General features: G+C 47.5%; 2 protein-coding genes across 7 annotated transcripts in view; one reads left to right on the top strand and one right to left on the bottom strand.

Annotated features, from left to right (window-relative positions):
* The window catches only part of NSUN5 (NOP2/Sun RNA methyltransferase 5), a 59,662-nt gene that overhangs the window by 11,861 nt on the left and 20,434 nt on the right, over positions 1-27,367 (top strand). For 2 of the 3 annotated variants that reach the window (XR_011557574.1, XM_070735037.1), the window contains exons 5-9: positions 477-612; positions 3,832-3,947; positions 6,279-6,457; positions 9,737-9,941; positions 13,614-13,763. Coding sequence is in view for 2 of the 3 variants with exons in the window: in XM_070735037.1 (XP_070591138.1) it covers positions 477-612; positions 3,832-3,947; positions 6,279-6,457; positions 9,737-9,941; positions 13,614-13,763 (786 nt within the window). In the remaining variant the exon portion in view is untranslated. Of the gene's footprint in view, positions 1-476; positions 613-3,831; positions 3,948-6,278; positions 6,458-9,736; positions 9,942-13,613; positions 13,764-15,757; positions 15,951-27,367 lie in introns of those variants that run through there. The other variant, XM_070735036.1, reaches the window with a different exon arrangement.
* The window catches only part of LOC139157846 (nuclear envelope pore membrane protein POM 121-like), a 30,452-nt gene continuing 24,824 nt past the window's right edge, over positions 21,740-27,367 (bottom strand). For 2 of the 4 annotated variants that reach the window (XM_070735029.1, XM_070735027.1), the window contains exons 11-14: positions 25,014-26,702; positions 23,581-23,691; positions 22,530-22,683; positions 21,740-22,247 (exon numbers count right to left, since the gene is read on the bottom strand). In XM_070735029.1, the coding sequence (XP_070591130.1) occupies positions 22,160-22,247; positions 22,530-22,683; positions 23,581-23,691; positions 25,014-26,702 (2,042 nt within the window). In that variant the 3' untranslated portion in view covers positions 21,740-22,159. The remainder of the gene's footprint in view (positions 22,248-22,529; positions 22,684-23,580; positions 23,692-25,013; positions 26,703-27,367) is intronic. The other 2 variants (XM_070735030.1, XM_070735028.1) reach the window with 1 other exon arrangement.

Raw genomic sequence — 27,367 nt, 5'->3', positions numbered from 1 at the left:
CAAGTTAGTCATACAGCCATAAGTGGGAGGAGATGGGTAATAGGAATGATGAGAAAAGACTAGTAGTAATAGTGGTGCAGATTTAGTAAATAGAGTAATTAAGAAAATAGATATTAAAATGGATAAACAGATAAAATAGTTTGACAGTGTTGAGGGAATTATTTGTTTAGCAGAGTGATGGCCTTCAGGAAAAAAACTGTTCTTGTGTCTAGTTGTCTTGGTGTGCAGTGCTCCATAGCATTGTTTTGAAGGTAGGAGTTGAAACACTTTGTGTCCAGGATGTAAGGGGCTAGTAAATATTTTCCCAGCCCTCTTTTTGACTCGGGCAGTCTACAGGTCCTCAATGGAAGGCAGGTTGGCAGCAGTTGTATTTTTCCACAGTTCTGATTATCCTCTGAAGTCTGTGTCGGTCCTGTTGGGTTTTTTAGCTTGGGGAAGAAGCAACAGCTTTCCACCTTTATTCTTATCATTTTCAGTATGGAGGAAGCCATGTTATCGAAGAAGAAATTCCTGCTGGACCTCCAACTTCCCGACCTGTTGATCTTCCCTCCTAAGACAGACCTCCATGACCACCAGCTCTATCAGGCTGGCCACATCATTCTCCAGGACAAGGTGAGTGAAGCTGGGGTAGGACCAGAGGTGGATTCTAACTTAGAAACATAGAAACATAGAAGTCTGACGGCAGAAAAAGACCTCATGGTCCATCTAGTCTGCCCTTATACTATTTTCTGTATTTTATCATAGGATGGATGGATGTTTATCCCAGGCATTTTAAAATTCAGTTACTGTGGATTTATCTACCACGTCTGCTGGAAGTTTGTTCCAAGGATCTACTACTCTTTCAGTAAAATAATATTTTCTCATGTTGCTTTTGATCTTTCCCCCAACTAACTTCAGATGGTGTCCCCTTGTTCTTGTGTTCACTTTCCTATTAAAAACACTTCCCTCCTGGACCTTATTTAACCCTTTAACATATTTAAATGTTTCGATCATGTCCCCCATTTTCCTTCTGTCCTCCAGACTATACAGATTGAGTTCATTAAGTCTTTCCTGATACGTTTTATGCTTACCGTTCCGCTGATTCGCTTCCCCCCGTTTTGTGTTGCTGTGCCTTGTAGAGGCTCACACATGCGCAATGCCAAAAAATCTTTTAAAAGTTTCAAATAAGAGATGCACAGTTCCAGAAACTTTGCTCCTGGGCATGCGCAGAAGAAAAAAAATCAGCAAAAAATCCCCCCTCCCCAAAGAAAAATTCAAAAAAAATATATGGTGCTGTTGACAGACTGGCACTAACAGAAACGGCTCTGTGACATTTCTAGCAGCCTGCCACCAATTTGGGCGAAATGGTCCGAACCAGGAAGCACCCACCTCTGGGTAGGACACAGTGGCCTGAGGACTTTTCCACCTGGACCAGAAGGAAGGGCTGGTGAATCTGCTTAACTGGCAGCTGACCTGCCTTGATGAAGTTGCTCAACAAAGTCAGACTCTTTGATGGCCTCCCTCTTCCTTCCAAGTGCAGCTTCTGGCTGGTTTCAGGCCTCTTAGGCTTTACACTACAGCTTTGAAGTCTTGCTTGATTGGATTGGATTGGATTGGATTGGATTTGAATGCCGCCCCTCTCCGTAGACTCGGGGTGGCTAACAACAATAATAAAACAACATATAACAAATCTAATATTTAAAATAACTAAAAGCCCTTATTAAAAACCAAACATACACACAAATATACCATGCATAAATTGTATAGGCCTGGGGGGAAGGAATATCTCAATTCCCCCATGCCTGACAACAGAGGTGGGTTTTAAGGAGCTTAAGAAAGGAAAGGAGGCTGGGGGCAATTCTGATCTCTGGGGGGAGCTGATTCCAGAAGGTCGGGGCCACCACAGAGAAGGCTCTTCCCCTGGGTCCTGCCAAACGACATTGTTTAGTTGACGGGACCCGGAGAAGGCCAACTCTGTGGGACCTAACTGGTCGCTGGGATTCGTGCGGCAGAAGGCGGTCCCGTAGATAGTGGTTGCTATTTCATTTCTGCAGTTCAAATCTCACTCAAGATTGACTCAGCCTTCCATCCTTCCAAGGTCGGTCAAATTAGGATCTAGATTGTTGGGGGCAATGGGCTGACTCTGCAAACCGCTTAGAGAGGGCTGTAAAAGCACCGTTGAGTGGTGTAAAAGTCTAAGTGCTATTGCTATAAAACTAGCTTGCGATAACACCCCACTTTTCATTTTTTCATAAATTCTCTACTTGAAATACAGAAATTTATTTATTTATGTAATTAAATTTATATGCCGCCCATTCCCTGAGGACTCAGGGCAGCTTACAGCAATAAAATAATAAAATGATATAAATCCTCAGTTAAAACATTTCATCATAATGAAAACCCTTACAATCTATTCAATACATTCACACCATCAAAACATCCCAAATCAATTTGTGTCCAGGCTGAAATAAGGAGATGTCAATTCTCAATGGCTCCCAGGCCTGCTGGTAAAGCCAAGTTTTCAAGGCCATACGGAAACCCAGTAGAGTGGGGGCTGCATGGACCTTGGGGGGTAGTTGGTTCCAGAGACCCGGGGCCGCCACAGAGGAGGTCCTCCATGGGGCCCGCCAACTGACACTGCTTAGTCGATGGGACCCGGAGAAGGCTAACCCTGTGGGCTCTAATCGGTCAGAGGGTGGTATGTGGCAGGAGACGATCCCATAATAGTCTGGTCATAAGCCATGTAGGGCTTTATAGGTAATAAATAAAGCATAAATCCCAGCAGCCAGTTAGGTCCCACAGAGTCAGTCTTCTCCAGGTACCGTCAACCAGACAATATCATTTGGCGGGGCCTAGGGGAAGAGCCTTCTCTGTGGGGGGGCCGGCCTTCTGGAATCAGCTCCCCCCGGAGATTCGCACTGCCCCCACCCTCCTTGACTTCCGTAAGCGTCGCAAGACTCACCTATGTTGCCAGGCCTGGGGCCATTAGATCTTGCTCCCCTGACCAATAAATGTAATGCCTGGTGTGATTGGATTGTCTGATTGAGTAATACATAGGGTTTTTAGCTGTAGTTTTAATGTATTAGATTTGTTTTTGTACGTTTTGTTTATATTTATTCTTTGAGCCGCCCCAAGTTTTTGGAGAAGGGCGGCATACAGATCTAAATAATAATAATAATAATAGTGATAATAGTGATAATAATAGTGATAATTATTATGGGATGGCACAGCAGGTAGAGTGCTATAATGCAGGCCACTGAAGCTAACTTGTAGATCTGAAGGTCAGCGGTTCAAATCTCATTACCGGCTCAAGGTTGACTCAGCCTTCCATCCTTCCGAGGTGGGTAAAATGAGGACCCGGATTGTGGGGGCAATAGCCTAGCTCTGTTAAAAAAAAGTGCTATTGCTAACATGTTGTAAGCCGCCCTGAGTCTAAGGAGAAGGGTGGCATAAAAATCAAATAAATAAACAAACTAACTAACTAACTAACTAACTAACTAACTAACTAACTAACTAACTAACTAACTAACTAACTAACAAACAAACTAACAAACTAAATAACTAAATAACTAAATAAACTAACAAACTAACTAAATAACTAAATAACTAACAACACCTTGAATTGTGACCAGAGACCAATCAGAAGCCATTGCAGCACAATGTCAGCTTAGCTTTAACCAGGCTCTTCACTTGCCAAAAAAATACAGGCATGAATGCAGTGGACATTAAATGTTTCTTGACGATACGTTTGGGAAGCTGCTATTGAGGCTGGGGGATATGGAGGGAGGGTGACGGGCCTGCCCTATGTGGATGAGTGGGCATTGATCTCAGCTGCATGTATTTTAACCCCAGGCCAGCTGCCTCCCCGCCTTTGTCCTGAACCCCACTCCAGGGTCCCATGTGATTGACGCCTGCGCTGCACCCGGCAACAAAACCAGCCAGCTGGCTGCCATTATGAAGAACAAAGGGTAAGGGAAAGGAAGGGCAATGCCATTTATTCGTGGAAATGTTTTAGGCAGCATTCTAGGCTACAGAACGGCCGTTCTACCTCTGTGGAAGCTCACAGCAGAACAGTAATTTCGACAAAGATCCGGATGATAAGGATAATGTAGCCGAAGTAGCATTTGCATTAGGCTCCCAGACAGATCTGGAATAGAATGGTACTAGCAAGCCCTCACCCCCACCCCTCCAAATCCCAATTTCCCCATCTCATCTGGTCAGTTTTGCAGATCTGATAGGTTACTCCCTCAGGTGCTGCTTAACGTTATGTGTCTGTCTCTCTATCTTCCTTGCAAATCTTTTGCTCCAGTCCTTCGTTTCCTCCTTCCAGAAACGGGTGAAGAATTTTTGCAGCCTCAAATCAGCCCCCCACCTTTGACAATACAGTGTTCCCTTGATTTTTGCGGGGGATACGTTCTGAGACCGCCCGCGAAAGTCGAATTTCCGCGAAGTAGACAGGCGGAAGTAAATGCACTATTTTTGGCTATGAACAGTATCACAAGCCTTCCCTTAACTCTTTAAGCCCCTAAATTACCATTTCCCATTCCCTCAACAACCATTTACTCACCATTATTACTGGTACTCAGCATTGAATAAGACACTTAGTGATCCTGATATTTATAAACATAATTATTTATTTGTTATTTATTTGCAAAAATTATTAACATAACTAAGGATCTTCTTCAATCACCACTTCATCGTTTAGGAGGCATCTTGGGCATGTCTTCTAATAAGTTTCAATAGTTGTAAAAGTACTAATGCACGCCGGGATAACACCGCTGATTGGCTGAGATTTCGGGCCATCAGCAATGATGGGTGAAATTTTTGTGATAACTGATTGGCTGAAGTTCAAACCCGTGAAAATCGAGGGAACACTGTATATTCCTTCTGCAGACATCCTTGCTATAGTTACTTAAATTTCATCTGCCTGCCCTGCCTCTACTGCAGCCCCCTTGCTGAAAGTCCAGGATGAAAGCGCTCTCAGTGAAGGGGCTGCGAGAGGGGCGGGGCAGTAATTCCCGAAGCGCGTGGAGAAAACCCTCCCTCGCAGCCCCCTGGCTGGGAGCGCGGATGAGGAGGAGAAGCCGCAGCTGCTACAGCGACCGCCGCAGGAGAAGTCGCGCCCCAAGGCAGGAGGTGGAGGAGGAGAAAGCCAGAGAGGGAGCGGATCGGGCGGGCGGGGGGCAGCACCGTGAGGCCAGGGTCGCGAGGGGGCCGGAGGCACCGTGGGGAGGCGGGCGGCCGCGGCTCCCTTTCCTTCCACCCATGTCTACTGCCGGCGCCTCCCTGCCCCTGCCCCCCCGCGGGCGGGCAGGGGGATGGGGAGCGCGCGCCCTTGGAAAAGGGTGCGTGGGGGGGTATTTTGGGGCGCGCGTGCACACACGCGCAGCTTACAGTGAACAGTGCTTGTGACTAGAGTTGGTTTCACACAGGTCATTCTAAAATGTAATATGAATTTTATTTTTAATTGGCTTAGTACATTGCATGAATGTGCTCATTGCAGATCGTGGATTAATACTGTGTGTTAACCCAGCCAGTGGAGTATTTTCAGCAGTTTAATGGCAAAAGTAACTTATTAGCTGCAAAACTACTATTCCCTTTTGTAACATAATTCCTGCACACCCTCCAGACAGAGGGATGAACTTTGAAGCAATACCCTTCCAGTCTTTGTAGATCTCGGGAGCTCGATCTCATTTGATTCTTCCAATCAGAAAGCCATAATTCCAAGAAACCAGGTTAGAGAAAATAGATCCTGCAGATGACTAAGCTTTGGATAAACGTTGGAGAGGAACAGCTGCTTGTGGTGAAGTTACTGTTTTTTCACCTTTCTCTCCTGTGGAGGTACAGTGGTACCTCTGCTTGCAAACTTAATTCATTCTGTGACCAGGTTCTTAGATATAAAAGTTTATAAGAAGAAGCAATTGTTCCCATAGGAATCAATGTAAAAGCAAATAATGCATGTGATTGGGGAAACCACAGGGAGGGTGGAGGCCCTGTTTCCTCCCAGGAGATTCCTAAAGAGGCCCCATGGAGGCTTCTCCCCACCTTTTCCGGCCCTGTTTCCTCCCAGGAGATTCCTACAGAGGCCCCACAGAGGCTTCTCCCTGCCTTTTCCAGTTACAGTTTCGGAGGCTCGGGTTTGTAAGTGGAAAATGGTTCTTGAGAAGAGGCAAAAAATCTTGAACACCTGGTTCTTATCTAGAAAAGTTTGTAAGTAGAGGTGTTCGTAGGTAGAGGTGCCACTCTATCTGATGTGTCCGCGCCCACTCAAAACTTCCTTCCTGTCTCTTGAAATGCAGGCAGATCTTTGCCTTTGATCTCGATGCCAAGCGACTGGCCACCATGAGCACTATGTTGGTACGGGCAGGGGTCACTTGCCATCAGCTGGCACACCAAGACTTCTTAGCCACAGATCCCACCGACTCCAAGTACAGCAAAGTGAGATACATTCTCCTGGATCCTTCATGCAGCGGCTCAGGTGAATAATGGCTGGAGGTGGATTTCCAGCTTGGGCTTACATTAAATGCAAGCTTATCAGGAAAATGGATGAGAGACCATCAAGGTATATTTTCCCTGCAGCCTGGAATTGGAACAGTCAAGAGTATCCTAAAAGCCATTCATTGTGCCTTTTTATCCAAGATGGGAAGCTGACAGCTAATTAGAGCAGTTGGAAATAGTTTTTAGGGAGAGGGCCATTTATGATTTGGCTCTAGGATATAATGGTGATTTGTCCAGATTAAAATGTGATAGAACGGAGCAGATCTGGGCTTGTGTACATAGTTTTATAAGTAATTTTTTTTTAAAAAATAGAAAAAATTCTGGGTTTTTTTCTATTTCTTGTGATACGATCTCTTTTAACATTTTTTCTATCGTTTTCCAATATATTTTAGCTTTATTACAAGTCCACCATTGATGATAATAAGAACCTATTTCCTTTTTACATTTCCAACATTTTTGGGACATATTAGGAAATTTCTATCTCTCCTGCTAAGTAAAGGCAGGTACCTTTAGGTAGGTAGCAAAACTGAGACCCCAATGTACAGTATGCACTCACTTCTGACTATCTTTTCATGTGACAACACTGAAGAAATGACACTTGGCTACAATGTAGTGAGCATGGGTAGTGTTGTGAGTGGTCCACGTCCGACTCAGCTGGTCACGGATTTCGAGGACCAGGAGACGGATGAGTACTGGCATCGTAGGCCAGTGTTCTTGCCATCTGAGTGTGAGAGTGAAGGGGAGTTGGAGACTGGGGAACCACCAGAGACTGTAGAATCCCTAATTAGGGTATTGCCTGATGGGGACTTTGAGGATCAGGAACCCCTGCTAAATGCAAGGATAAGGAAAATGAAATCTAGGCATGAATATCTTACAAGAAGGAGTTCTTGGCGTTAAATGGATCTATGGGACTTTTGGCCACACCTTGGCAGTATTTAAGGACAGGCTGATGGGAAAGGGTGTGTGGCAAACAATGTTCCCCATCATGGAGGATGATACTTCAGAGCTGAGAGACTCCTTTTGTTTCCATGGATTTCGATCCCTGCCTGTTGCATTGAGCTGTTTTATTCTCTAGACCAGTGTTTCCCAACCTTGGCAACTTGAAGATATTTGGACTTCAACTCCCAGAATTCTCCAGCCAGCGAATGCTGGCTGGGGAATTCTGGGAGTTGAAGTCCAGATATCTTCAAGTTGCCAAGGTTGGGAAACACTGGTCTAGACTGAATGAGTGGTTAAAAAACCAGAGGAGCCTCATTAGTGGAGATTTATGACTATCTGGCTCACGTCCTGGACTTTTCTTATCTCTTGCTAATTGGAGAAACACGACCAGCATGAAATTCCTGGCATCAACCCTTGTATTGCAGAAATTGTCTTACCAATGCCTATGGGTACTTTTTGAAACAATGTGTGTTATGTCGGTCTTTATTTCTGATAATCAATCTGTCTGGAAAGAACAGGTACTCACTTTTGTTGCCAGCAATTTAGACATTAATGGCTGTGTGTTGTGTTATTTTGAGGAAATGACACATTCACACTGTTACACAAGCTGTATACTCACTACTTCACTACTTAAAGCTCTACATGGCATCGGACCAGAATACCTGCGGGACCACCTTCTGCCGCACGAATCCCAGCGGCCAATCAGGTCCCATAGAGTTGGCCTTCTCCGGGTCCCGTCAACTAAACAATGCTGTTTGGTGGGACCCAGGGGAAGAGCCTTCTCTGTGGCAGCCCCAGCCCTCTTTAAACCTGCATTACTTAGTTGACAGGACTTGGAGAAGGCCAACCCTATGTGATCTCCCGGAGACCAATAAGTGCACACAGAGTTGGTCTCCTCCGGGTCCCGTCAACTAAACAATGCCGTTTGGTGGGACCCAGGGTAAGAGCCTTCTCTGTGGCAGCCCCGACCCTCTTTAAACCTGAATTACTTAATTGACAGGACTTGGAGAAGGCCAACCCTGTGTGATCTCCCGGAGACCAATAAGAGCACACAGAGTTGGCCTCCTCCGGGTCCCGTCAACTAAACAATGCCGGTTGGCGGGACCCAGGGGAAGAGCCTTCTCTGGGGCAGCCCCAGCCCTCTGGAATCAACTCCCCCCGGAGATTCAAATTGCCCCCACTCTTCCTGCCTTCCGCAAGATGTTGAAGACCTATCTATGTCGCCAGACATGGGACTAACTATCTCTTCCCCCACCGCCACCTTTTTTCTGACTGTAATACATGAGAATGGTGTGATTGTGCAGTAACGATTGGTTTTAATATTTATGGATTTTAAATTTAACTTTTTTATCTACTCTGTGTTGTGGTTCAGCCTGAGGCAGATCAAAGGCCAGCTGCGTCTCTGCTGGCTCCATGCCCAGAGGAGGCTGACAGTGAAGAGGAGGGGGCTGAGCAGTCAGACGGGGGAGGGTCCAGTCAGGAATGTGACGAGGAAGAACAGCATGGGAGCCCCGGGGAGGGGCCCTCCCCTGCCAGTAGCTTGGAGTCATTAGGTGACGAGGCACAAGCTGTCATTGACATGCGACAGAGACGTTTAGATCAAAGGAAGGAGCAATTAAGGAAATATTATCAGCATTGAATAAGGAACACCAGGGCTTGGGCGTGGTCCTCATTAGCAGGGAAGGGTTTATAAGGCAGGCAAGCTATTGAAGCCATGTGGAGTGTTATCAGTTTGGAGTTCCTGTAACCTGCATTGTTTCTCGGCGTCTCTGTTCCTGGCTTGTGGCCCAGCAGTCTTGAAGAACCATGGGAGGTGCATGTTTGTTATCTACAGCCTCGTATTGGCAGCAAGAATCCTATATTGATGCATGGACAATTGCCTTCGTGTATATATTTGGAGTTCCAGTGTTTTCCTGCTTTGTAAGGACATTTTCTGTTAGCTTCGTTTTCCTTGAACATTATAAAACTATTTGAATTTTACCGGTGTGTCTGGCTTATCTTTTGGGGTTGGTCTTGGCTTCTGGAGTGACCCAGACAGAACACTCTCTATATTGTATTATTGTTGTTGTGAGCCGCCCCGCGTCTTTGGAGAGGGGCAGCATACAAATCTAATAAATCTTATCTTAATCTTAAATCTTACTTCACATTGCAGCCCAAGCGTCATTTCATCAGTGTTGTCACATGAAAAGACATACTTAAATATTTACAAGATGTGAGAGAGGCGTACTCACTTCATGACATAGAGGACGCCAGTGTGCTGCCTCCCTGGAGGCCAGGTTTCAACAGCTAATGGTGGGTGTGATGTCTATTCCCGCTGCAGGCATGGTCAACCGCCTGGCAGAGGAGGAAAGCACCTCGCTGCCTACGCGACTGCAGAGCCTTTCCGGGTTCCAGCGAAAAATGCTGGCACACGCGTTGCAGTTCCCTGCCCTCCAACGGCTGGTTTATTCCACCTGCTCGGTGCACCAAGAAGAGAATGAAGATGTGGTGCAGGAGGTGTTGGAGCAGGAGGGAAGAGACTTCAGGTATGCCTACGGGGCCGCCTCCTGCTGCACGAATCCCAGCATCCGGTTAGGTCCCACAGAGTCGGATTTCTACAGGCCCCATCAACTAGATCAGTGTTTCCCAACCTTGGCAACTTGAAGATATTTGGACTTCAACTCCCAGAATTCCGCTGGCTGGGGAATTTCATTTATTTCATTTCATTTATTGGATTTATATGCCGCCCCTCTCCGAAAACTCGGGGCGGCTAACAACAGTCATAAACAATATACAGTAAAAATCCAATACTAAAAACTAACTTAAAACCCCCTAATGTATAAAACCAACATACGTACAAACATACCATACATACAGTTGTATCAGCCTAGGGGGAGAAGAGGTCTTAATTCCCCCATGCCTGGCGGCAGAGGTGGGTTTTGAGTAGCTTACGAAAGGCAAGGAGGGTAGGGGCAATTCTAATCTCTGGGGGGAGTTGGTTCCAGAGGGCCGGGGCCGCCACAGAGAAGGCTCTTCTCCTGGGTCCCGCCAAGTGGCATTGTTTCGTTGACGGGACCCGGAGAAGACCCACTCTGTGGGACCTAACTGGCCGCTGGGATTCGTGCGGCAGAAGGCGGTTCCTGAGATAGTCTGGTCCGGTGCCATGAAGGGCTTTATAGGTCATAACCAACACTTTGAATTCTGACCGGAAACTGATCGGCAACCAATGCAGACTGCGGAGTGTTGGTGTAACATGGGCATATTTGGGAAAGCCCATGATTGCTCTCGCAGCTGCATTCTGCACGATCTGAAGTTTCCGAACATTTTTCAAAGGTAGCCCCATGTAGAGAGCGTTACAGTAGTCGAGCCTCGAGGTGATAAGGGCATGAGTGACTGTGAGCAGTGACTCCCGGTCCAAATAGGGTCGCAACTGATGCACCAGGCGAACCTGGGCAAACGCCCCCCTCGCCACAGCTGAAAGATTCTGGGAGTTGAAGTCCAAATATCTTCAGGTTGCCAAGGTTGGGAAACACTGATCTAAGTAATGGAGCAACAGAAAAATGTCAGGTAATCTTGCATTTGAAACTTTAGCAAGTCTTAACTGAGACAAACACAACAACTGCCAAAGGTACCTTATTCATCCCTAACCCCAAACACTCTAGAACTGCGGAGTCTGCGGAGAGGGGGGGCATATAACTCCAATAAATAAATAAATAAAAATAAATATACAGCATGCAATCATTAGAAAACTAAAATTACAGTGGTACCTCTACTTAAGAACTTAATTCATTCTATGACCAGATTCTTAAGTAGAAAAGTTCATAAGTAGAAGCAATTTTCCCCACTGGAATCAATGTAAAAGCAAATATTGTGTGCAGACCCATTAGGAAAGAAATAAAAGCTCAGAATTGGGTGGGAGGAGGAGGAGGAAGAAGAGGAAGAGGACAGTCGCTGCCAAAGGAAGAAGGTGAGGGGAGAAGAAGCATTTGCTGGCTGGGGAATTCTGGGAGTTGAAGTCCAAATATCTTCAAGTTGCCAAGGTTGGGAAACACTACACTAGATAATGTCGCCTGGAGGGGCCTAGGGGAAGAGCCTTCTCTGTGGGGGCCCCGGCTCCGCCCCCCCATGGAGATCCACACTGCCCCTATCCTCCTCGCCGTCCCCAAGAGTCTGAAGACTCATTTATGCCGCCAGGCTTGGGGCCATTAGACTCTTGCCCCCTGGGCGACGAATGCATTGTGAGCTTATCAACTGAATGAGTGTGAGAGTTTTTAAATTGGTTTTTAGGTTTTTATTTAAAGACTTAATGAACTCAATCTATATAGTCTGGAGGACAGAAGGGAAAGGGGGGACATGATTGAAACATTTAAATATGTTTAAGGGTTAAATAAGGTCCAGGAGGGAAGTGTTTTTAATAGGAAAGTGAACACAAGAACAAGGGGACACAATCTGAAGTTAGTTGGGGGAAAGATCAAAAGCAACGTGAGAAAATATTATTTCACTGAAAGAGTAGTAGATCCTTGGAACAAACTTCCAGCAGACATGGTTGGTAAATCCACAGTAACTGAATTTAAACATGCCTGGGATAAACATATATCCATTGTAAGATAAAATACAGGAAATAGTATCAGGGCAGACTATATGGACCATGAGGTCTTTTTCTGCCTTCAGTCTTCTATGTTTCTATTTATTTATTTATTTAATTTGACTTCTATGCCGCCCAATCCTGAGGTTTTCTAAGATCATTAAGTCAAATTATTTATTAGATTTATTTATTCATTAGATTTCTATGCCGCCCTTCTCGAGGCGACTCGGGGCGTAATTGGATTTAGGATGTACAGTGATACCTCGTCTTACGAACTTAATTGATACCGGGAGGAGGTTTGTAAGGCGAAAAGTTTGTAAGGCGAAACATTGTTTCCCATAGGAAACAATGTAAAACCGATTAATGCGTGCAAGCAAAAAAAATAATTGCAAAAACGGCGCTCCGCTGGGCCCGCTGCCGCCCGGCTGTCACTTTTTGAAACAGCTGGGTGCTTCTCAGCATTCTCCCGAACATCGAACCCAGAAGTTCGGCAAAAGTTTGGGTTCAGCATTCGGGTTCGGGAGGCCGCCGAGAAGCGCCGCAGCCCGGCTGTCACCTTCACAGAAGAGCTGCGGAGCTGTCGGCTGGTCGGGAGGCTCAAACGGAGGTGGGGAATCCCAATAGGGAATTCCAAGGGCGGAGCTTTGACGTCAGAAAGACGTCCTTCCTGGAGTCCACGTTTCGGCCGGCCAGGAAGGACGTCTCTGCTCAAATCCTGAACAAATGTCCAACAATCTATCCAGCTTTTTTTTTATTTTCGCTAGTCTTGAGTCTGCCCCTCCCTCCGCCATTTTAAGATTTATTGTACTCACTTTATCACTCGTTATAGCAAAAAAATCTCCATCTTTGCTTAAAACCATAAATCTTTAGATTCTCTTTGATGTCTGTGGATTCTTTTTCCTTCTGTTCTTCTTCAAGAAGGATTTATAGTACAGTGATACCTTGTCTTACAAACTTAATTGGTTCCGGGACAAGGTTCTTAAGGTGAAAAGTTTGTAAGACGAAACAATGTTTCCCACAGAAATCAATGGAAAAGCGATTAATGCGTGCAAGCCCAAAATTCACCCCTCTTGCCAGCCGAAGCACCCATTTTTGCACTGCTGGGATTTCCCTGAGGCTCCCCTCCATGGGAAACCCCACCTCTGGACTTCTGTGTTTTTGCAATGCTGCGATTTCACTGAGGCTCCCCTCGCTGGGAAACCCCACCTCTGGACTTCCGTTGCCAGCGAAGCGCCCATTTCTGCGCTGCTGGGACTCCCCTGCAGCATCACAAAAACATGGAAGTCCAGAGGTGGGGTTTCCCATGGAGGGGAGCCTCAGGGAAATCCCAGCAGTGCAAAAACAGGTGCTTCGCTGGCAACAGAAGTCCGGAGGTGGAGCATCCCAGCAGCAGCGGTGAGTTTGTAAGGTGAAAATAGTTTGCAAAAAGAGGCAAAAAAATCTTAAACCCCGGGTTTGTATCTCGAAAAGTTTGTATGACGAGGCGTTTGTAAGATGAGGTATCACTGTATTTTTAAGGGAGAGATTTCCCTTTGTATAATAAATTACTCCGGAGCTCGAGGTGGAGCACCTAGAATTCGCTTCGGCACATGCGCAATCCTGAAAGTATTTCTCTGCTTTTTCTTCCTTGGAGATTGGTAGAGGTCCTGCCATCCTGGACGCCTCGTGGTTTACCTGTTTTCCCTGAAGCGAAGTGCTTTCTCCGGGCATCACCAGAAGAAACACTGACTAATGGATTCTTTGTTGCAGTGTTGGAGAGGAAGCACAAAGCATGTGCAACAAGGTAAAGGAATGCTCTGTGTGTGTTTTTGTGTGTGCCTATTCTATACAGTTTGTCCTTGACTTAGAACAGTGGTTCTCAACCTGGGAGTCGGGACCCCTTTGGGGGTTGAATGACTATTTCACAGGGGTCATAAGAACATAAGAAAAGCCATGCTGAATCGGGCCAAAGCCCATAAACTCCAGCATTCTTTGTCATACAGTGGCCCACCAATTGTCCATGGGGATCTTGAGCAGAAAGAGAAGGCAAGACCCTCCCTTTCCCTTGACCCCCAACAAATGGTACTCAAGGGAATCCTGCCTGCCTCAACCAACATAGAGGCGGCACTTGGACATCCATTTCAATAACCACCGATACACTTGGCATCGATGAATCTGTCTAATCCTGCCTTGAAGCTATCCAGACTGACAGCTGTCACGCCCTCTTCTGGAAGTGAATTCCATAAACCAACGACCCTCTAGGTGAAGAAATATTTCCCTTGATTTGTCCTCGCTTTTCTTATGAGTTTTAGGGAGTGCCCCCTCGTCCTAGTATTGTGTGATAGAGAGAAGATTTTTTCTCTATCCACCTTTTCTATCCCATGCATGATTTTATGCACTTCGATCAAGTCACCCCTTAAACGCCGTCTTTCAAGGCTGAAGAGACCAAGGCGTTGCCTAAGACCACGGGGAAAGACAAATTTTGCATGTTAGGAACTTAAGCTTCTATTCTGTTCTGTCGGGCTCTCTGGTAGACTCCTCCCAAAAATTCACAGGTACAAATTTCAGACACACACACGTTTGAAAATTCAAAACAATGTTCTTTATAATGAAAATTCACTTAAACCAAGCCCTCTTTTGGTATAGCAGAGCACTGTCTCCAAACAAACTGGTAATTTGTACAAGTCCCTTATCAGTTCTGTGATACTTAGCTTGCAGCTGTGAGGCAATTCACAGTCCTTTTTCTTTCACAAAGTGAAACACACTTTGCTCTAGTTTAGTTTCAAAGCGGGGGAAAAGCAACACACAAAAGGTCAAAGTCAGTAAAGCAGTCATGAAACACAACAATCAGATAATCCTCCGCAATGGCCAAACCCACAGGCTGCTCTTTATAGCAGCCTCACTAATTACCACAGCCCCACCCAACCACAGGTGGCCTCATTTTCTTTGATAATAATCTCTCAGTTGTTGTTGCCTATGCATCGCTCTCCTCATGCGTGGCTGTATCATTAACTCTTGTTCTGAATCCAAGGAAGAGCTAGATAATTGATCTCCTTCTGAGCTGTCTGCCACACTCTCCTCCTCCCTGTCACTCGTGTCTTCTTGGTCAGAGGAGCCTTCATCAGCAGATTCCACCGGGGGCAAAACAGGCCTGCAGCATGTGGATGTCTCCCCCACATCCACAGTCCTTGGGGCAGGAGCTGGGCCAGAGCTAGCCACAACAGTTAATGCTTATGGTGATTGCCTATGGGCAGTTTTAGGGGGTCTCTTCAAGGTTGTTTACAACTGATGAGGAAGTATGTTTTTAAGGGGAGTAGGGGATGTGTGAAATGTCACGTAGCCAGCGTGGCTTGTCAACCACTGGCCTGGTGCCTTTCTCTCTCCACAATTTCAAGAAATAGGGAGCCAACATCCACCTGACTGTTTTCCCAGTCAGTCATGGGGGTGTCTTTCTTGTAATTCAGAGGTCTTCAAACTTGGTAACTTTTAAGACTTGTGGACTTTGACTCAGAACTGGGAGTTGAAGTCCACAACTCTTAAAGTGGTCAAGTTTCAAGACCTCTGGTGTAATTTCACATCATCTCTTGCACTAGATAAAAGTTCAATTTGCAAAGCTACAGACTCCTCTCATGTTACTTTTACTCTATGCATAATTTTTATCTCCGGTATTTTATTATTTTGCTTGATGGTTTTGCACACTTGGAAATCTTAACACCTGCTTCAGATATTTACTTTACGTCATGATTGCATTTTGATATATAGGAAATAGCTTTCTGTTCTTTGTGGTTTTGCTTATAGTTCTGCAGCGCTGCTTTCAGAGGCTGGCAGTAAATTAGAAACCAATCCCAATCCAGCAACCAGGAAGCGAAAAAAGAAGAAACAAACAGCTTTTCCAACTAAGTGAAATACTTCAGCAGCTTACTGGGCTTTAATCAATGGAGTTTGCAAGAGAAAGAACTGGGATGGAAATAAAAGTCAAATTTTCTAGTCAGTGAGTGTGGACGTACTGAAATGGGAACCTTTATGTCCTATAAAGCCCTTCATGGCATCGGACCAGAATATCTCCAGCACCATCTTCTGCCGCACGAATCCCAGCGACCAGTTAGGTCTCACAATGTTTAGCCTTCTCTGTGGCGGCCCCGACCCTCTGGAACCAATTCCCCCCAGATATCAGAGTTGCCACCACCCTCCTTGCCTTTCGTAAGCTCCTTAAAACCCCACCTCTGTTGTCAGGCATGGGGGAATTGAGATATTCCCTTCCCCCTAGGCTTATAAAATTTATGCATGGTATGTCCGTATGTATGATTGGTTTCTTAAATTGGGGTTTTTTACATTACTTTTGATATTAGATTTGTTCATATTGTCTTTTTACTGTTGTTAGCCGCCCCGAGTCTACAGAGAGGGGCGGCGTACAAATCTAATAAATAAATAAAATAAAATAAATAAATAAACCTGCAACATACCCAGTTTGGGCAATAACATTGTCAACCAAGGTCATGTGACCACATGATATTGCAGTACCCATAAATGTGGGGCTACTTGAATGTCCAAAATGCAGTCATGGCTCTGGGGTTTGGGGCAGCCATCGGAACTTGGAATCGGGCTGTAATTACCTTGGGGTGGGTGGGTGTTGCTCTGTCTGGGCCTGGCAATGGTCAGAAATAAAGAGCCACACACGCTGATTCAAAGCTGATCATAAGTAACATCTATTGGTAAAACAAGTCCTGCAATTCACTGGTTAATTTCTAAGGAATTTCATGCTGGCCTCTTTCTCTCTAATGAGTTGGAGATAAGAACTCCAAGGTTGCGAGGCAGAAAGCTATAAATTATAGTCTTTTGAAATGTCTCTGACAGCTTGAAGTGGCATCATTTTGAACTCAGAAAGTCCTCTCAGCTCCAAGCCTCTGGCATCCATGATGGAGAATATTGTCTACCACGCTCACCTTCCTTTAGAAAGTCCCTTATATACTTGCGGGACCGCCTTCTGCCGTACGAATTCCAGCAACCGATTAGGTCCCAGAGTTGGTCTTCTCCAGGTCCTGTCAACCAGACAATGTTGTTTGGCGGGACCAAGCCTTCTCTGTGGGGGCCCCTGGCCTTCTGGAATCAGCTTCTCCCGGAGATTCGCACTGCCCCCACACTCTGTGCCTTTTGCAAGAGTCTTAAGACTCACTTATGTTGCCAGGCTTGGGGTGATTAGACCTTGGCCCCCTAGCCAATAAATATGATGTATGACTGGTTTGAATTTGCTTGATTGATTTTTAATATATCGGGTTTTTAGCTTATGTAGTTTTTAATTAATTAAAAAAACAGTATTTACTGTTTTATGTTATATGCTGTGAGCCGCCCCAAGTCTTTGGAAGGGGACGGCATACAAATTTAATAATAAAATAATAATTTATTAGATTTGTATGCCGCCCCTCTCCGAGGGCAAGGTGTGACCAAGTGTCCCATAGTGCCTCAGGGGTCGGTCCTCTCCCCCGCTATTTAATATCTACATGAAACCACTGGGTGAGATCATCCAAGGGCTTGGGGTGAGGTATCATCAATACGCTGATGATACCCAGTTATACATCTCCACCCAGGTCCAGTCAACAAAGCAGTGGAAGGGATGTGCCGGTGCCTGGAGGCTGTTGGGGCCTGGATGGGTGTCAACAAACTCAAACTCAACCCAGACAAGACGAAGTGACTGTGGGTCTTGCCTCCCAAGGACAGTTCCATCTGTCCGTCCATTACCCTGGGGGGGGGAAACTACTGACCCTCTCAGAGAGGGTTCGCAACTTGGGCGTCCTCCTCGATCCACAGCTGACATAGGAACATCATCTTTCGGCTGTGGCGAGGGCGTTTGCCCAGGTTCGCCTGGTGCACCAATTGCGGCCCTATTTGGACAGATACTTCAGATCGTGCAGAACGCAGCCGCGAGAGCCATCGTGGGGCTTCCAAGATTCACCCACGTTTCTTCAACACTCCGTGGCTTGCATTGGCTGCCAATCAGTTTCCGGTCACAATTCAAAGTGTTGGTCATGACCTTTAAAGCCCTACATGGCATTGGACCAGAGTACCTCCGGAACCGCCTGCTACCGCACGAATCCCAGCAACCGATAAGGTCCCACAGAGTTCTCCGGGTCCCGTCGACTAAACAATGTTGTTTGGCGGGCCCTAGAAGAGCCTTCTCTGTGGCGGCCCCGGCCCTCTGGATCCAACTCCCCCCGGAGATTAGAACTGCCCCCACCCTCCCTGCCTTTTGTAAACTACTCAAGACTCACTTATGCCGTCAGGCATGGTGGAGTTGAGATATTCCTTCCCCCTAGGCCATTACAAGTTATGCATGGTATGTCTGTGTGTATGTTTGGTTTTATAATAAGGGTTTTTAGTTGTTTTATTATTGGATTGTCACATGCTGTTTTTTATCATTCTTGTTAGCCGCCCCGAGTCTACGGAGAGGGGCGGCATACAAATCCAATAAATAAATAAATAATAGATCTATTAACGCCAGGAACCCTTCCTTTTCTGATATTCCTGTCTAGACCACATTCTCCTGACCCTTGCATCTAACAGGGGGACCGCCTCCTCTGATTCCCCATCGTCCTCTGACTCACAAGGTCCCATCACTGGGGGTGCTACAGACTCTGTCCCCAATTCCCTCCCCTTCACTCTCACTCAGAGGGCAAGAAGACTGGCCTGCGATGCCAGAACTCCTCCAGCTCCTGGTCCGCGAAATCCGTGACTAGCTGAGCCGGACGTGAGCCACTCACAACCTATGTATCTGTGGAAGGGCACCTCCATGGAACTTTTGAGAGAAATTGAGCTGGAAAGTTCACCTCTATCCTGTGGCAAGACGGCCCTTGTTAATGTTTGTAGGAAACAGGTATGAAAGAAAAGTGAAAACCATTGGAACAGAGACTAACATCTTTTATTGATCTGTCAAGCCACTCCAGGGGCCTATTTGGCCAAAAACAACCAGAGTTAAAAAAAACAACATTCTGGCTCAAACAGTTTTATTTTAAATCAACGTAAGCAAAGGGGGGGAAAACTGCACAGTCACGCTTAAAACCTTAACAGGAATGATCTAAGTCTCCATTGCAACTTTTAAAAAAGCCAGCCCATTCTTTTTATTTCATTTCATTCACACTCCTCAATAACTTGGTAACAAAAGGTGCTCTAACTATATACAGGTGGGTGGGTGGGGACAGCTGCTTCCCAGCTGGAGAAATGACCGGTTCATTGCAGACTTGGGGCATCAAGAAAACACCATCCCATGTTGCTGGCAGAGGACTAAACCTCCTTCCACTTCCCTATTATTAAGAATATAAGTTAACTGGCCAATATTAACTAATACAGTAGTACCTCGACATATGAGTTTAATTGGTTCTAGACCTGGGCTCGTAAGTCGATCATCTCGTATCTCGAACAACAGGAATCAATGGGAAAGCGATTAATGCGTGGAAGCCCAAAAACCAGAAACCGGCCGCCACCACCGAAGGAGGCCCCTTTGCCATGCATGTCATCCTGCATACCGCCTTTGGGTTTTCGGCTGGGGGGGGGGAGGGAGTTAGGAAGGTCCTCCTGCTCGCCTGTCATTCTGCATGCCTGTCAATCTTGTGTGCGCCGCAGAACGGGACGAGCCGGCAGTGCGCGCCCCGCCTCCCCCACCCTGGCTGCGGGCCGTCCGCGCCGCTGCTCCGCTCGGTCGGCGGTCCCAGAGAGGCAGGAGCCGGCGCTGGCCTGCTTTTCGTCCCCCGCCGCCGCCGCCTGCAAGCGCTCTGCCAGCATCCGGCGGCTTCCCGCCGGACGCTGGCAGAGCGCTTGCAGGCGGCGGCGGCGGGGGACGAAAAGCAGGCCAGCGCCGGCTCCTGCCTCTCTGGGACCGCCGACCGAGCGGAGCAGCGGCGCGGACGGCCCGCAGCCAGGGTGGGGGAGGCGGGGCGCGCACTGCCGGCTCGTCCCGTTCTGCGGCGCACACAAGATTGACAGGCATGCAGAATGACAGGCGAGCAGGAGGACCTTCCTAACTCCCTCCCCCCCAGCCGAAAACCCAAAGGCGGTATGCAGGATGACATGCATGGCAAAGGGGCGGGGAGGATCGGGAGGTTTCTGGTTTTTGGGCTTGCACGCATTAATCGCTTTCCCATTGATTCCTATGGGGAACAGTTGTTCGAGATACGAGTTGATCGACTTACGAGCCCAATTAAACTTGTATGTCGAGGTACTACTGTATATTAAATATTGGATGGGATTCTTGAAGATGGCCCTTTCCCCCAGTCCCTATCCCAAGCAATCACCAAAGGGGCCATTTTCGTACAAGCCATACATCTACCTTCCTTCCAGATCAGGGGTCTCCAACTGTGGGAACTTTTAAGATTTTCGGATTTCGGTTCCCAGAATTCCACAAGTCTAAAAAGTTGCCGAAGTTGGAGACCCTTGCTCCAAGCAACAAGCACCGAGCCAGACTCACTTTCCCAGCCCCACTTAAAACGTGCAAGAGCTCTCGAGCGTTAGGGAACAGACTGAGCCACATTCACATTTTTCAACAAACACATGAAACATTGACCTGTGAAGCCCAAAGGTGGGTGGGTGGGTGTGGCAAGAAAGCAGATGTCCCAACCCCACACACACAAACACACACTTCCCTATAAGCCCTGTTGTAACAGCACAGGCAAAATCGCTAAGGAACAACTTTTGTACTTTCACACCTCTATGAACCAAGCTTGAAGGAATTTAAAGGCAATTTAGCTTAAATATAAAAATAAACTTTCACTTTGTTAAAAAACGTTTAAATATTTTTTTTTCTTCTTTTTAAATTTAGAATGAGGCAGGCTCACGCACACATTCACACCACTGGCAACTGGCATAACTTTTCAAGAACAAAACTGGCTGAGATGGACCACTTTCGTTGCCGAGCTGCGTTGTCTACCCACAATGGCCGACTGCTGTGTCTCAAGCTCTTTAAATTGGGGGGGGGGGGGAGGGGGGGGGGGAGGGAATCAGTTTTCAGCCAGAGCCCCACAGGGCTTATAATTTTACTCTTCCAGCATAGGAACATTTGTCCTCTCCACTCCAAGGCTCGGCCCAGAACGAGAACTTCTCACAAGGTCCTGGAGCTGCCAAACATCAAGGAGGTATGTCTCCCTCGGTAGGCCTCGGGCTCCCTTCCAAAGTGGACATCTTCACACTTCATAGCCATGCAGTGACTGTCCACACCCAATTAGGCAGGGTTCGTCTCCGTTGGAGACAGGCGCCCTGAAAAATGTTTACAACAAGTCCGGCATTACCAACATGCCGCCACACATACAATTCAATTCTTCCTCCAAACTCAATTCAAAGAGCAATAAAAAAAAGAACACAAACATACTGTGAGCAAAACACAGACAACTGAAGGAGAGGGAGGAGAGAGAGGGGGGGCAGAGGGGAAGGAAAAGGCTGCGATAAATGGGAAGCTGCCGGGGTGAATGGCACCCTCTTCTTCACCAAGTGGTCATGAGAGAAACAGACCAAGAAGGGAGAATCCCGCTGGGCCTCCGATATCAAGGCGTTTCTCCATTTCACCCAACCACTTCTCTGCTGTTAAGGCTCTGCAGCCACAGCTAGCAATGATTTAACGTCCCAACTCAGCTAAAACCACACGAAGCCCAAAAGCCTTGGCGAGATAGGGTGCCTATCCCCATGGGACGGTGGTGGTGGTGGATATCTCGCTGTGGACCGTGTTTTGATATGAATTTGGATCAAGGAAGCCCTGAAGATTGTCTGGAACAGGCTTCCAAAGACAGAAGGAACAGGACGGGAGCTTAACAGCTGGTTTTAATCAGCAATGTTTATAGGGCTGCAAGCCAAATGCTTTCCCCGACCCCCTTCGCTAAGCAGCCGAAAAGGAATGAAGTTAGGAGCAGAGAAAAGAGGGAAGATTAATGGGAGGTGTCCACAGGGAGAAGGGAAAATAGAGGATATGTACAATTTTTTTCATCCAGACTCAGCCATAGGACTGTTCAAGTAAAAAGGGCTTAAGATTCCCCTATCCCGTTGGAGGGGGGTAAAAATCACTCTTTGATCCAGAATAGCTTCCTGTGGGTGTTATAGAAAAAGAGACTCCCAGGACAGTCCAGCTGAATTAAGTCTTCCTTGGGTAGTACGGCACTAGGAGGATCTCTCAGCAGATCAACTGGGAGTTGGAAGTCCAGCAGGAAGCGGCTCCAAGGTTACTTTTTACGAGTATGTTGCCTCCGGGCCTGCAGCCGTTGGCGAGTTCCTGTCTTGGATCCGGCTCCAATGGAGAACGTACCAGTCGCCAGTCCTGGAGGGGGAAGAGAAGCAAAAGGGTCTCCTTTCAGCCTTTTCACAGGGGCCACTGGGGCATAGAAAGTATGCTGCCTAATGTGGCAAACGAGCAGCAATTAACTTCCAATTAAGGCTCAGACACAGGGTTTTGAAATGCAACAGTCTGCTGTGCAATCAGGTGTGTTGAAAAGCACAAATTGGAACAAGGCAACTGTCCTTAGGCTGCCAAAATTCAAAACAAGTGGCAAAACCGATAAGCAAGGTTTTAAAACAAAGTTTCCAAAACAAAATTACTCACAGACTTCTTACAGGGTGTCCAGAGGGGAAAGCATTTTGAAACTCCCTGAGATATCCCTGACCTGTAACGTGCGATCTACTTTCGTGCGATATATTTAGCGTGCGATCTTGGATGACGTCATGCAAACGGCTAACCCGTGGAGAAATAGCGAAAGCTGAGGAAGCAAGTTTTTGCCACAGTTATGCTCATTTTTGCTTGACTCTGCCAAGCAGCGCAATCCGTTTTTTTAACATGATTTTTCCGACTTTTAAACATTTTAATACAGTTCGTTTTTTCCCCTGATTTATTTCATTTTTTTTCACGAATTCCCTGATATTTCCCTATTTTCCAAGTTTGGTGGACACCCTGTTTTTAACACTACATTGTTCAGAAATGCAGAAAGATATGTTTGTTTAAGACTCTTAATGTGGTCTTTTCCTTCGAAGGATCAAACGTTGATTTTCTGCAAAGGGAACCTGCCAATCTCCTCCTTATATACACCTTGGGATTATAGACTGCGCACAGCTGTGCTCAAGACCTCCTTCTGGGTCTGCATAAAGGTTCTTGCCTCCCCTGCATCCTTCTCACTCTTGCGTCCAGCAGAGGGTCACTCACCTCTTCTTCCTCATTAGACCCAGGAAAAACCCCAGTTGGGGGTTCTATAGCCTCTGCAGGACCCTCACACCCTATCTCCTCCTCACTGTCCGACACCTCTGACAGCCACACAGGCCAACCATGCCTAGACGGACCCAGTTATTGACGGACCTGGCTGCGATCCAACCACAACAGAAAGTATGCCAAGTAACTTGTGGGGTTGCATAACTTGCTACTCATGAGTGGTTTTTAATTTCTGGCTTCTTTCTTAATATCAATATCCCTGATATTGCCACAATACTTTTGGATTTACAACTACGTGGTGAATCCTTCCTTGTATTAATGATGCCCTTTGTTTTGAATCCTCTCATTCCCAGACCCCCAAACAAACAAAAATTGTTCTGCAGTGATTTAACTCTTTTACTGTCTGATTCCCTGCTTTCTAAATGTTGCAAAAAGACTTGTAACAAATCCTTACCAAAAGCAGCGGGTGTTCCTCCTCCAAAGGTAGGGGTGATGGGTGTTCCAAAAGAAAGGTTGCCACCACCTGGGGTAGGTGTACTTTGTCCAAATGCCGGCGTGGGAGTTCCTAATCACAAAATAGCAAAGCAACAGTGTCTGTTAGAGCAGTAATTTTCAACTTTTTTTGAGCCGCGGCACATTTTTTACGTTTATGAAACCCTGGGGCACATTGAGTGGGGTGGGGCTAAAAAAAGTTTGAACAAAAAAATGATCTCTCTTCCTCCCTTTGGTTCTATTTCTCTCTCCCTCTTTCTCTCCCTTCCTTCCTCTTTCTTTCTCTCTCTCCATCCCTCTTTCTTTCTCTTCCTTCCTCTCTTTTTTGCTCTCTTTCTCTCTCCCTCCCTACCTCCCTCTATATCTTTCTCTCTCTCTTTCCCTCCCCCCCCCTCTCTCTCTTGCTTTCTTTCTCTCTTGCTTTCTTTCTCTCCCTGAGCTTCGCGGCACACCTGACCATATCTCACGGCACACTAGTGTGCCGCGGCACACTGGTTGAAAAACACTGTGTTAGAGAATGTTATGGAGAGACAAGACCACCAATCCCTGCCTGACATTGTCAGGTACACTTGAATGACAGGAGCCACTTTCTCTGAATGTTTCAAACGAAAGATGATTGTTCCATCCCACCAAAGGAGTCTTTCAGCCCTTTCCGCTCTTCTCCATTCTACTTTCCTCCCAAAATCCGCCAAGGATATGGGCATCGTCGGCCCAGAAATGCCTGTCTTTCCCTCGTTTCCTCACAGGCAACTTTGTCCAATCTATGGCCCACCTATACTGGCCCCAAGTTTCATCGTCTCCATCATGTGCACTTGAAGCCATGTTTATTGTTGTGGGCACAGGGAAACAAATGCAGCCGAAGGAAACGAGACTGGGGGGTTTAGGAGACAGAATGGAAACAGAATCTGGTCAGAGCTGAAAAATCTCTGTGAATTCACCTACACTCAAGTAGACAGGACCACGCTTTATTTGTCTGTTTGTTTTGACTTCAATGCTGCCCAATCCCGAAGGCCTCAAGGCCGCTTACAACAATATAAAATACCAAAAGCAATTAAAAAGAAGTCAAATATACAGTCTAACAATAAAACCCAGATTAAAACCCATAATAAATTAAATAATCTACATGCATACGTAGCATTCATGCAATTTGGCCATGATGGTTGTTAATTTATGGCCCCCAGGTCTGCTGGCAAAGTCAGGTCTTCGTTGCCTTATGGAAAGCCATTAGGGTGGGAGCAGTACGGACCTCGGGGGGGGGGGGGGGAGTTGATTCCATAGAACCAGGGCGGCCACAGAAAAGGTCCTCCCTGCGACCCCGCCAACCTGCATTGCTTAGTCGACGGGACCTGGAGGAGGAATTGTGAACAAGCAAGAGGCCAAGCAAAGGGGACTCACCTCCGAATGGTGGATTGCCCTCAGGAGTACTTGGGATGCTGAAAGCAAAGGCAGAGTTTTGGTTCTGGGCTCCCAGGGAGTTTTGTGCCAAGGAAGTTCCAAATGGTGTCGCTCCTTCTGCAGCTCCGCTCTGCCCACTGCCGAAACCGAATCCCACCGTGGGCACTCCTGCTCCGGTAGCACCGGCTCCGACGCCAAAAGCGCTGCCAGCTACGCCTGGGGGATTCGATGGCCCAAATGCGAACGGAGCTGAGGCTGCACCTCCAAACACAGAGCTCCCCGTGCTGTTGCTTGTAGTCTGAGTGCTGGATGTGGTGGCTGTCCCAAAAGGAAGGATGGACGACGCCACTCCAAATGCTGGCTGGGAGGTACTTGGGGCTCCAAAAGATGCCAAGGGGGCAGCCCCTCCAAAAGGGGCCTGCGCCGAGCTGCCAAACGCTGGCTGGACTACTGAGCCATTGAAGCTGAAAGGAGTCCCAAAGTTCAGGGGTCCTGCTGCTGGGGGATTCAGAGCCGCTTGCTGGGACTCAGAGCCGCCCGAATCAAAAGCCAGCTGGCTTGTAACCGCAGGATATGGAGGAGGCGGTTTTGAGGCAGCCCCAAAGGTACTGCTGAATGCAGAGGAGGAAGAGCCAAATGGCAGTGGAACTTGTGTGGTGGCTGATGGTGCTGAAGAAGGCTGTGTGGAAGTGCTTCCGCTGCCGTTAAAAATGCTGAAGCCAGTGTTGCCTGGGGTGGTGACGGCAGTGGCCGCAGTAATAGTGGGAGCCGAGTTAGTGGTGCTGGATGAGGCCAGGAGATTGACAGCTGCGCCTGTAGGAGCAGCTTGCTGGCTGAACTGGAAAAGGGGCACGGCAGCCGTGGTGGCATTGGGTGCAGCCCCAAAGAGCAAAGGCTGGGATGCCAGCGTGGGGACAACAGTGGCAGAAGTGCTGTTGCTGCTGTTGCTGGGGGCCGTGGCAGAGGACGGTATACCTGGCCCAAAACTAAACAAAGGTCTGTTCATGGAGACAAATGTCACGCTCGCGGTTCCAACGGGGGGCACCGAGGTGGTAACAGTGGCGTCCGGGAGAACGGGGAGCCCTAGACTGTTAGAGGCATTGATGGCAGGAAGGTCAGAGGACGATGCTGCTGAGTGAGAGGCCTGACTGAAGGTGAAGAGAGATGATGATGTGGTTGTAGGCAAGACTGTGGCTACTGGCGTGGACAGTGAGCCAAAGATAGGTTTGAATATGCTGCTGGGAGCAACGGGAGGTGCCAAGGAAGGCACAGGCGGCACAGTGGCAGAAACCACCGTGGTGCCACTAGTGGAGAAGCTGAAGTTGTCACTTTTTGCTGAGTTGCCAAACACCGGCTTGAAAATAGGCGTCGTGCTGGGTGCAAAAGAAGACAGCGTTGTTGCAGCTGGGGGATTGTCGGCTGGAGGACTGGTGAGGATCCCAAAAAGGGTGCTGGGCTTTGGAGCAGAGGAGGGCTCGGCTGGAGTGTGGTCCAGGTCAGAAGAGGCTGTCACCAAACTGCCTGTGCTACTGGCGGGCAGGAAAGCACCGGAAGTAGGAGAGGCAGCGGACAGGGAAGCAGGCATGTTGAGAGCCAGAGGTCTAGGGGATGTCACGGAGGAGCTCAAATCCAGTGAGGCAGAGAAAGCTGGTGGCTGAGGGCTCCCTGTACTGCCTGGAGCTGTCATGGCTGCAGGGGAGAGAAGGGAAGAGGGAGAAAGCACCGCATTACTGAAAGGTAAACACTGTTCCACAGTGAACCATTAAGAAAAGTTATTTATTTACATCGGACAATCTGGAATACAGTGATCCCTCGATTTTCGCGATCTCGTGCTTCGCGAAACGCTATATCGCGATTTTTACCACCCGATGACGTCACTCTCTTCCTTCCTTTCTCATCTTTCTTTTTCTCTCTCTTTCTCTATCTTGCTGCTTCCTCTCTCACACTCTCTTCCTCCCTCTCTCATCTCTTTCTTTCCTTCTCTCTCTTTCTCTATCTCTCCCCTTCTTGCTGGCGGGCGGCGGGCGAGCGGGGGCATCAGCGAGGAAGACCCAGGGAAGGTTCCTTCGGCCGCCCAGCAGCTGATCTGCTCGGCAGCGCGGCAGCAGCGAGGAGCCGAATCGGGGTTTCCCCTTTGCGTGGGCGGCGGGGAAACCCTGATCTTCGTCTGCTTGCTGCTGCTGCGCTGACGAGCAGATCAGTTGCTGGGCGGCCGCAGCAGCAGCGAGCAGACGAAGATTGGGGTTTCCCCGCCGCCCACGCAAAGGGGAAACCCCGATCTTCGTCTGCTCGCTGCTGCTGCGCTGCCGAGCAGATCAGCTGCTGGGCGGCCGAAGGAACCTTCCCTGGGTCTT

This window comes from Erythrolamprus reginae, chromosome 1 (assembly GCF_031021105.1).
Source record: "Erythrolamprus reginae isolate rEryReg1 chromosome 1, rEryReg1.hap1, whole genome shotgun sequence".
Classification (NCBI taxonomy): Eukaryota; Metazoa; Chordata; class Lepidosauria; order Squamata; family Dipsadidae; genus Erythrolamprus; species Erythrolamprus reginae.
The sequence above is the reverse complement of the archived record's forward strand: the minus strand, read 5'-3'. Positions and strand labels throughout refer to the sequence as shown.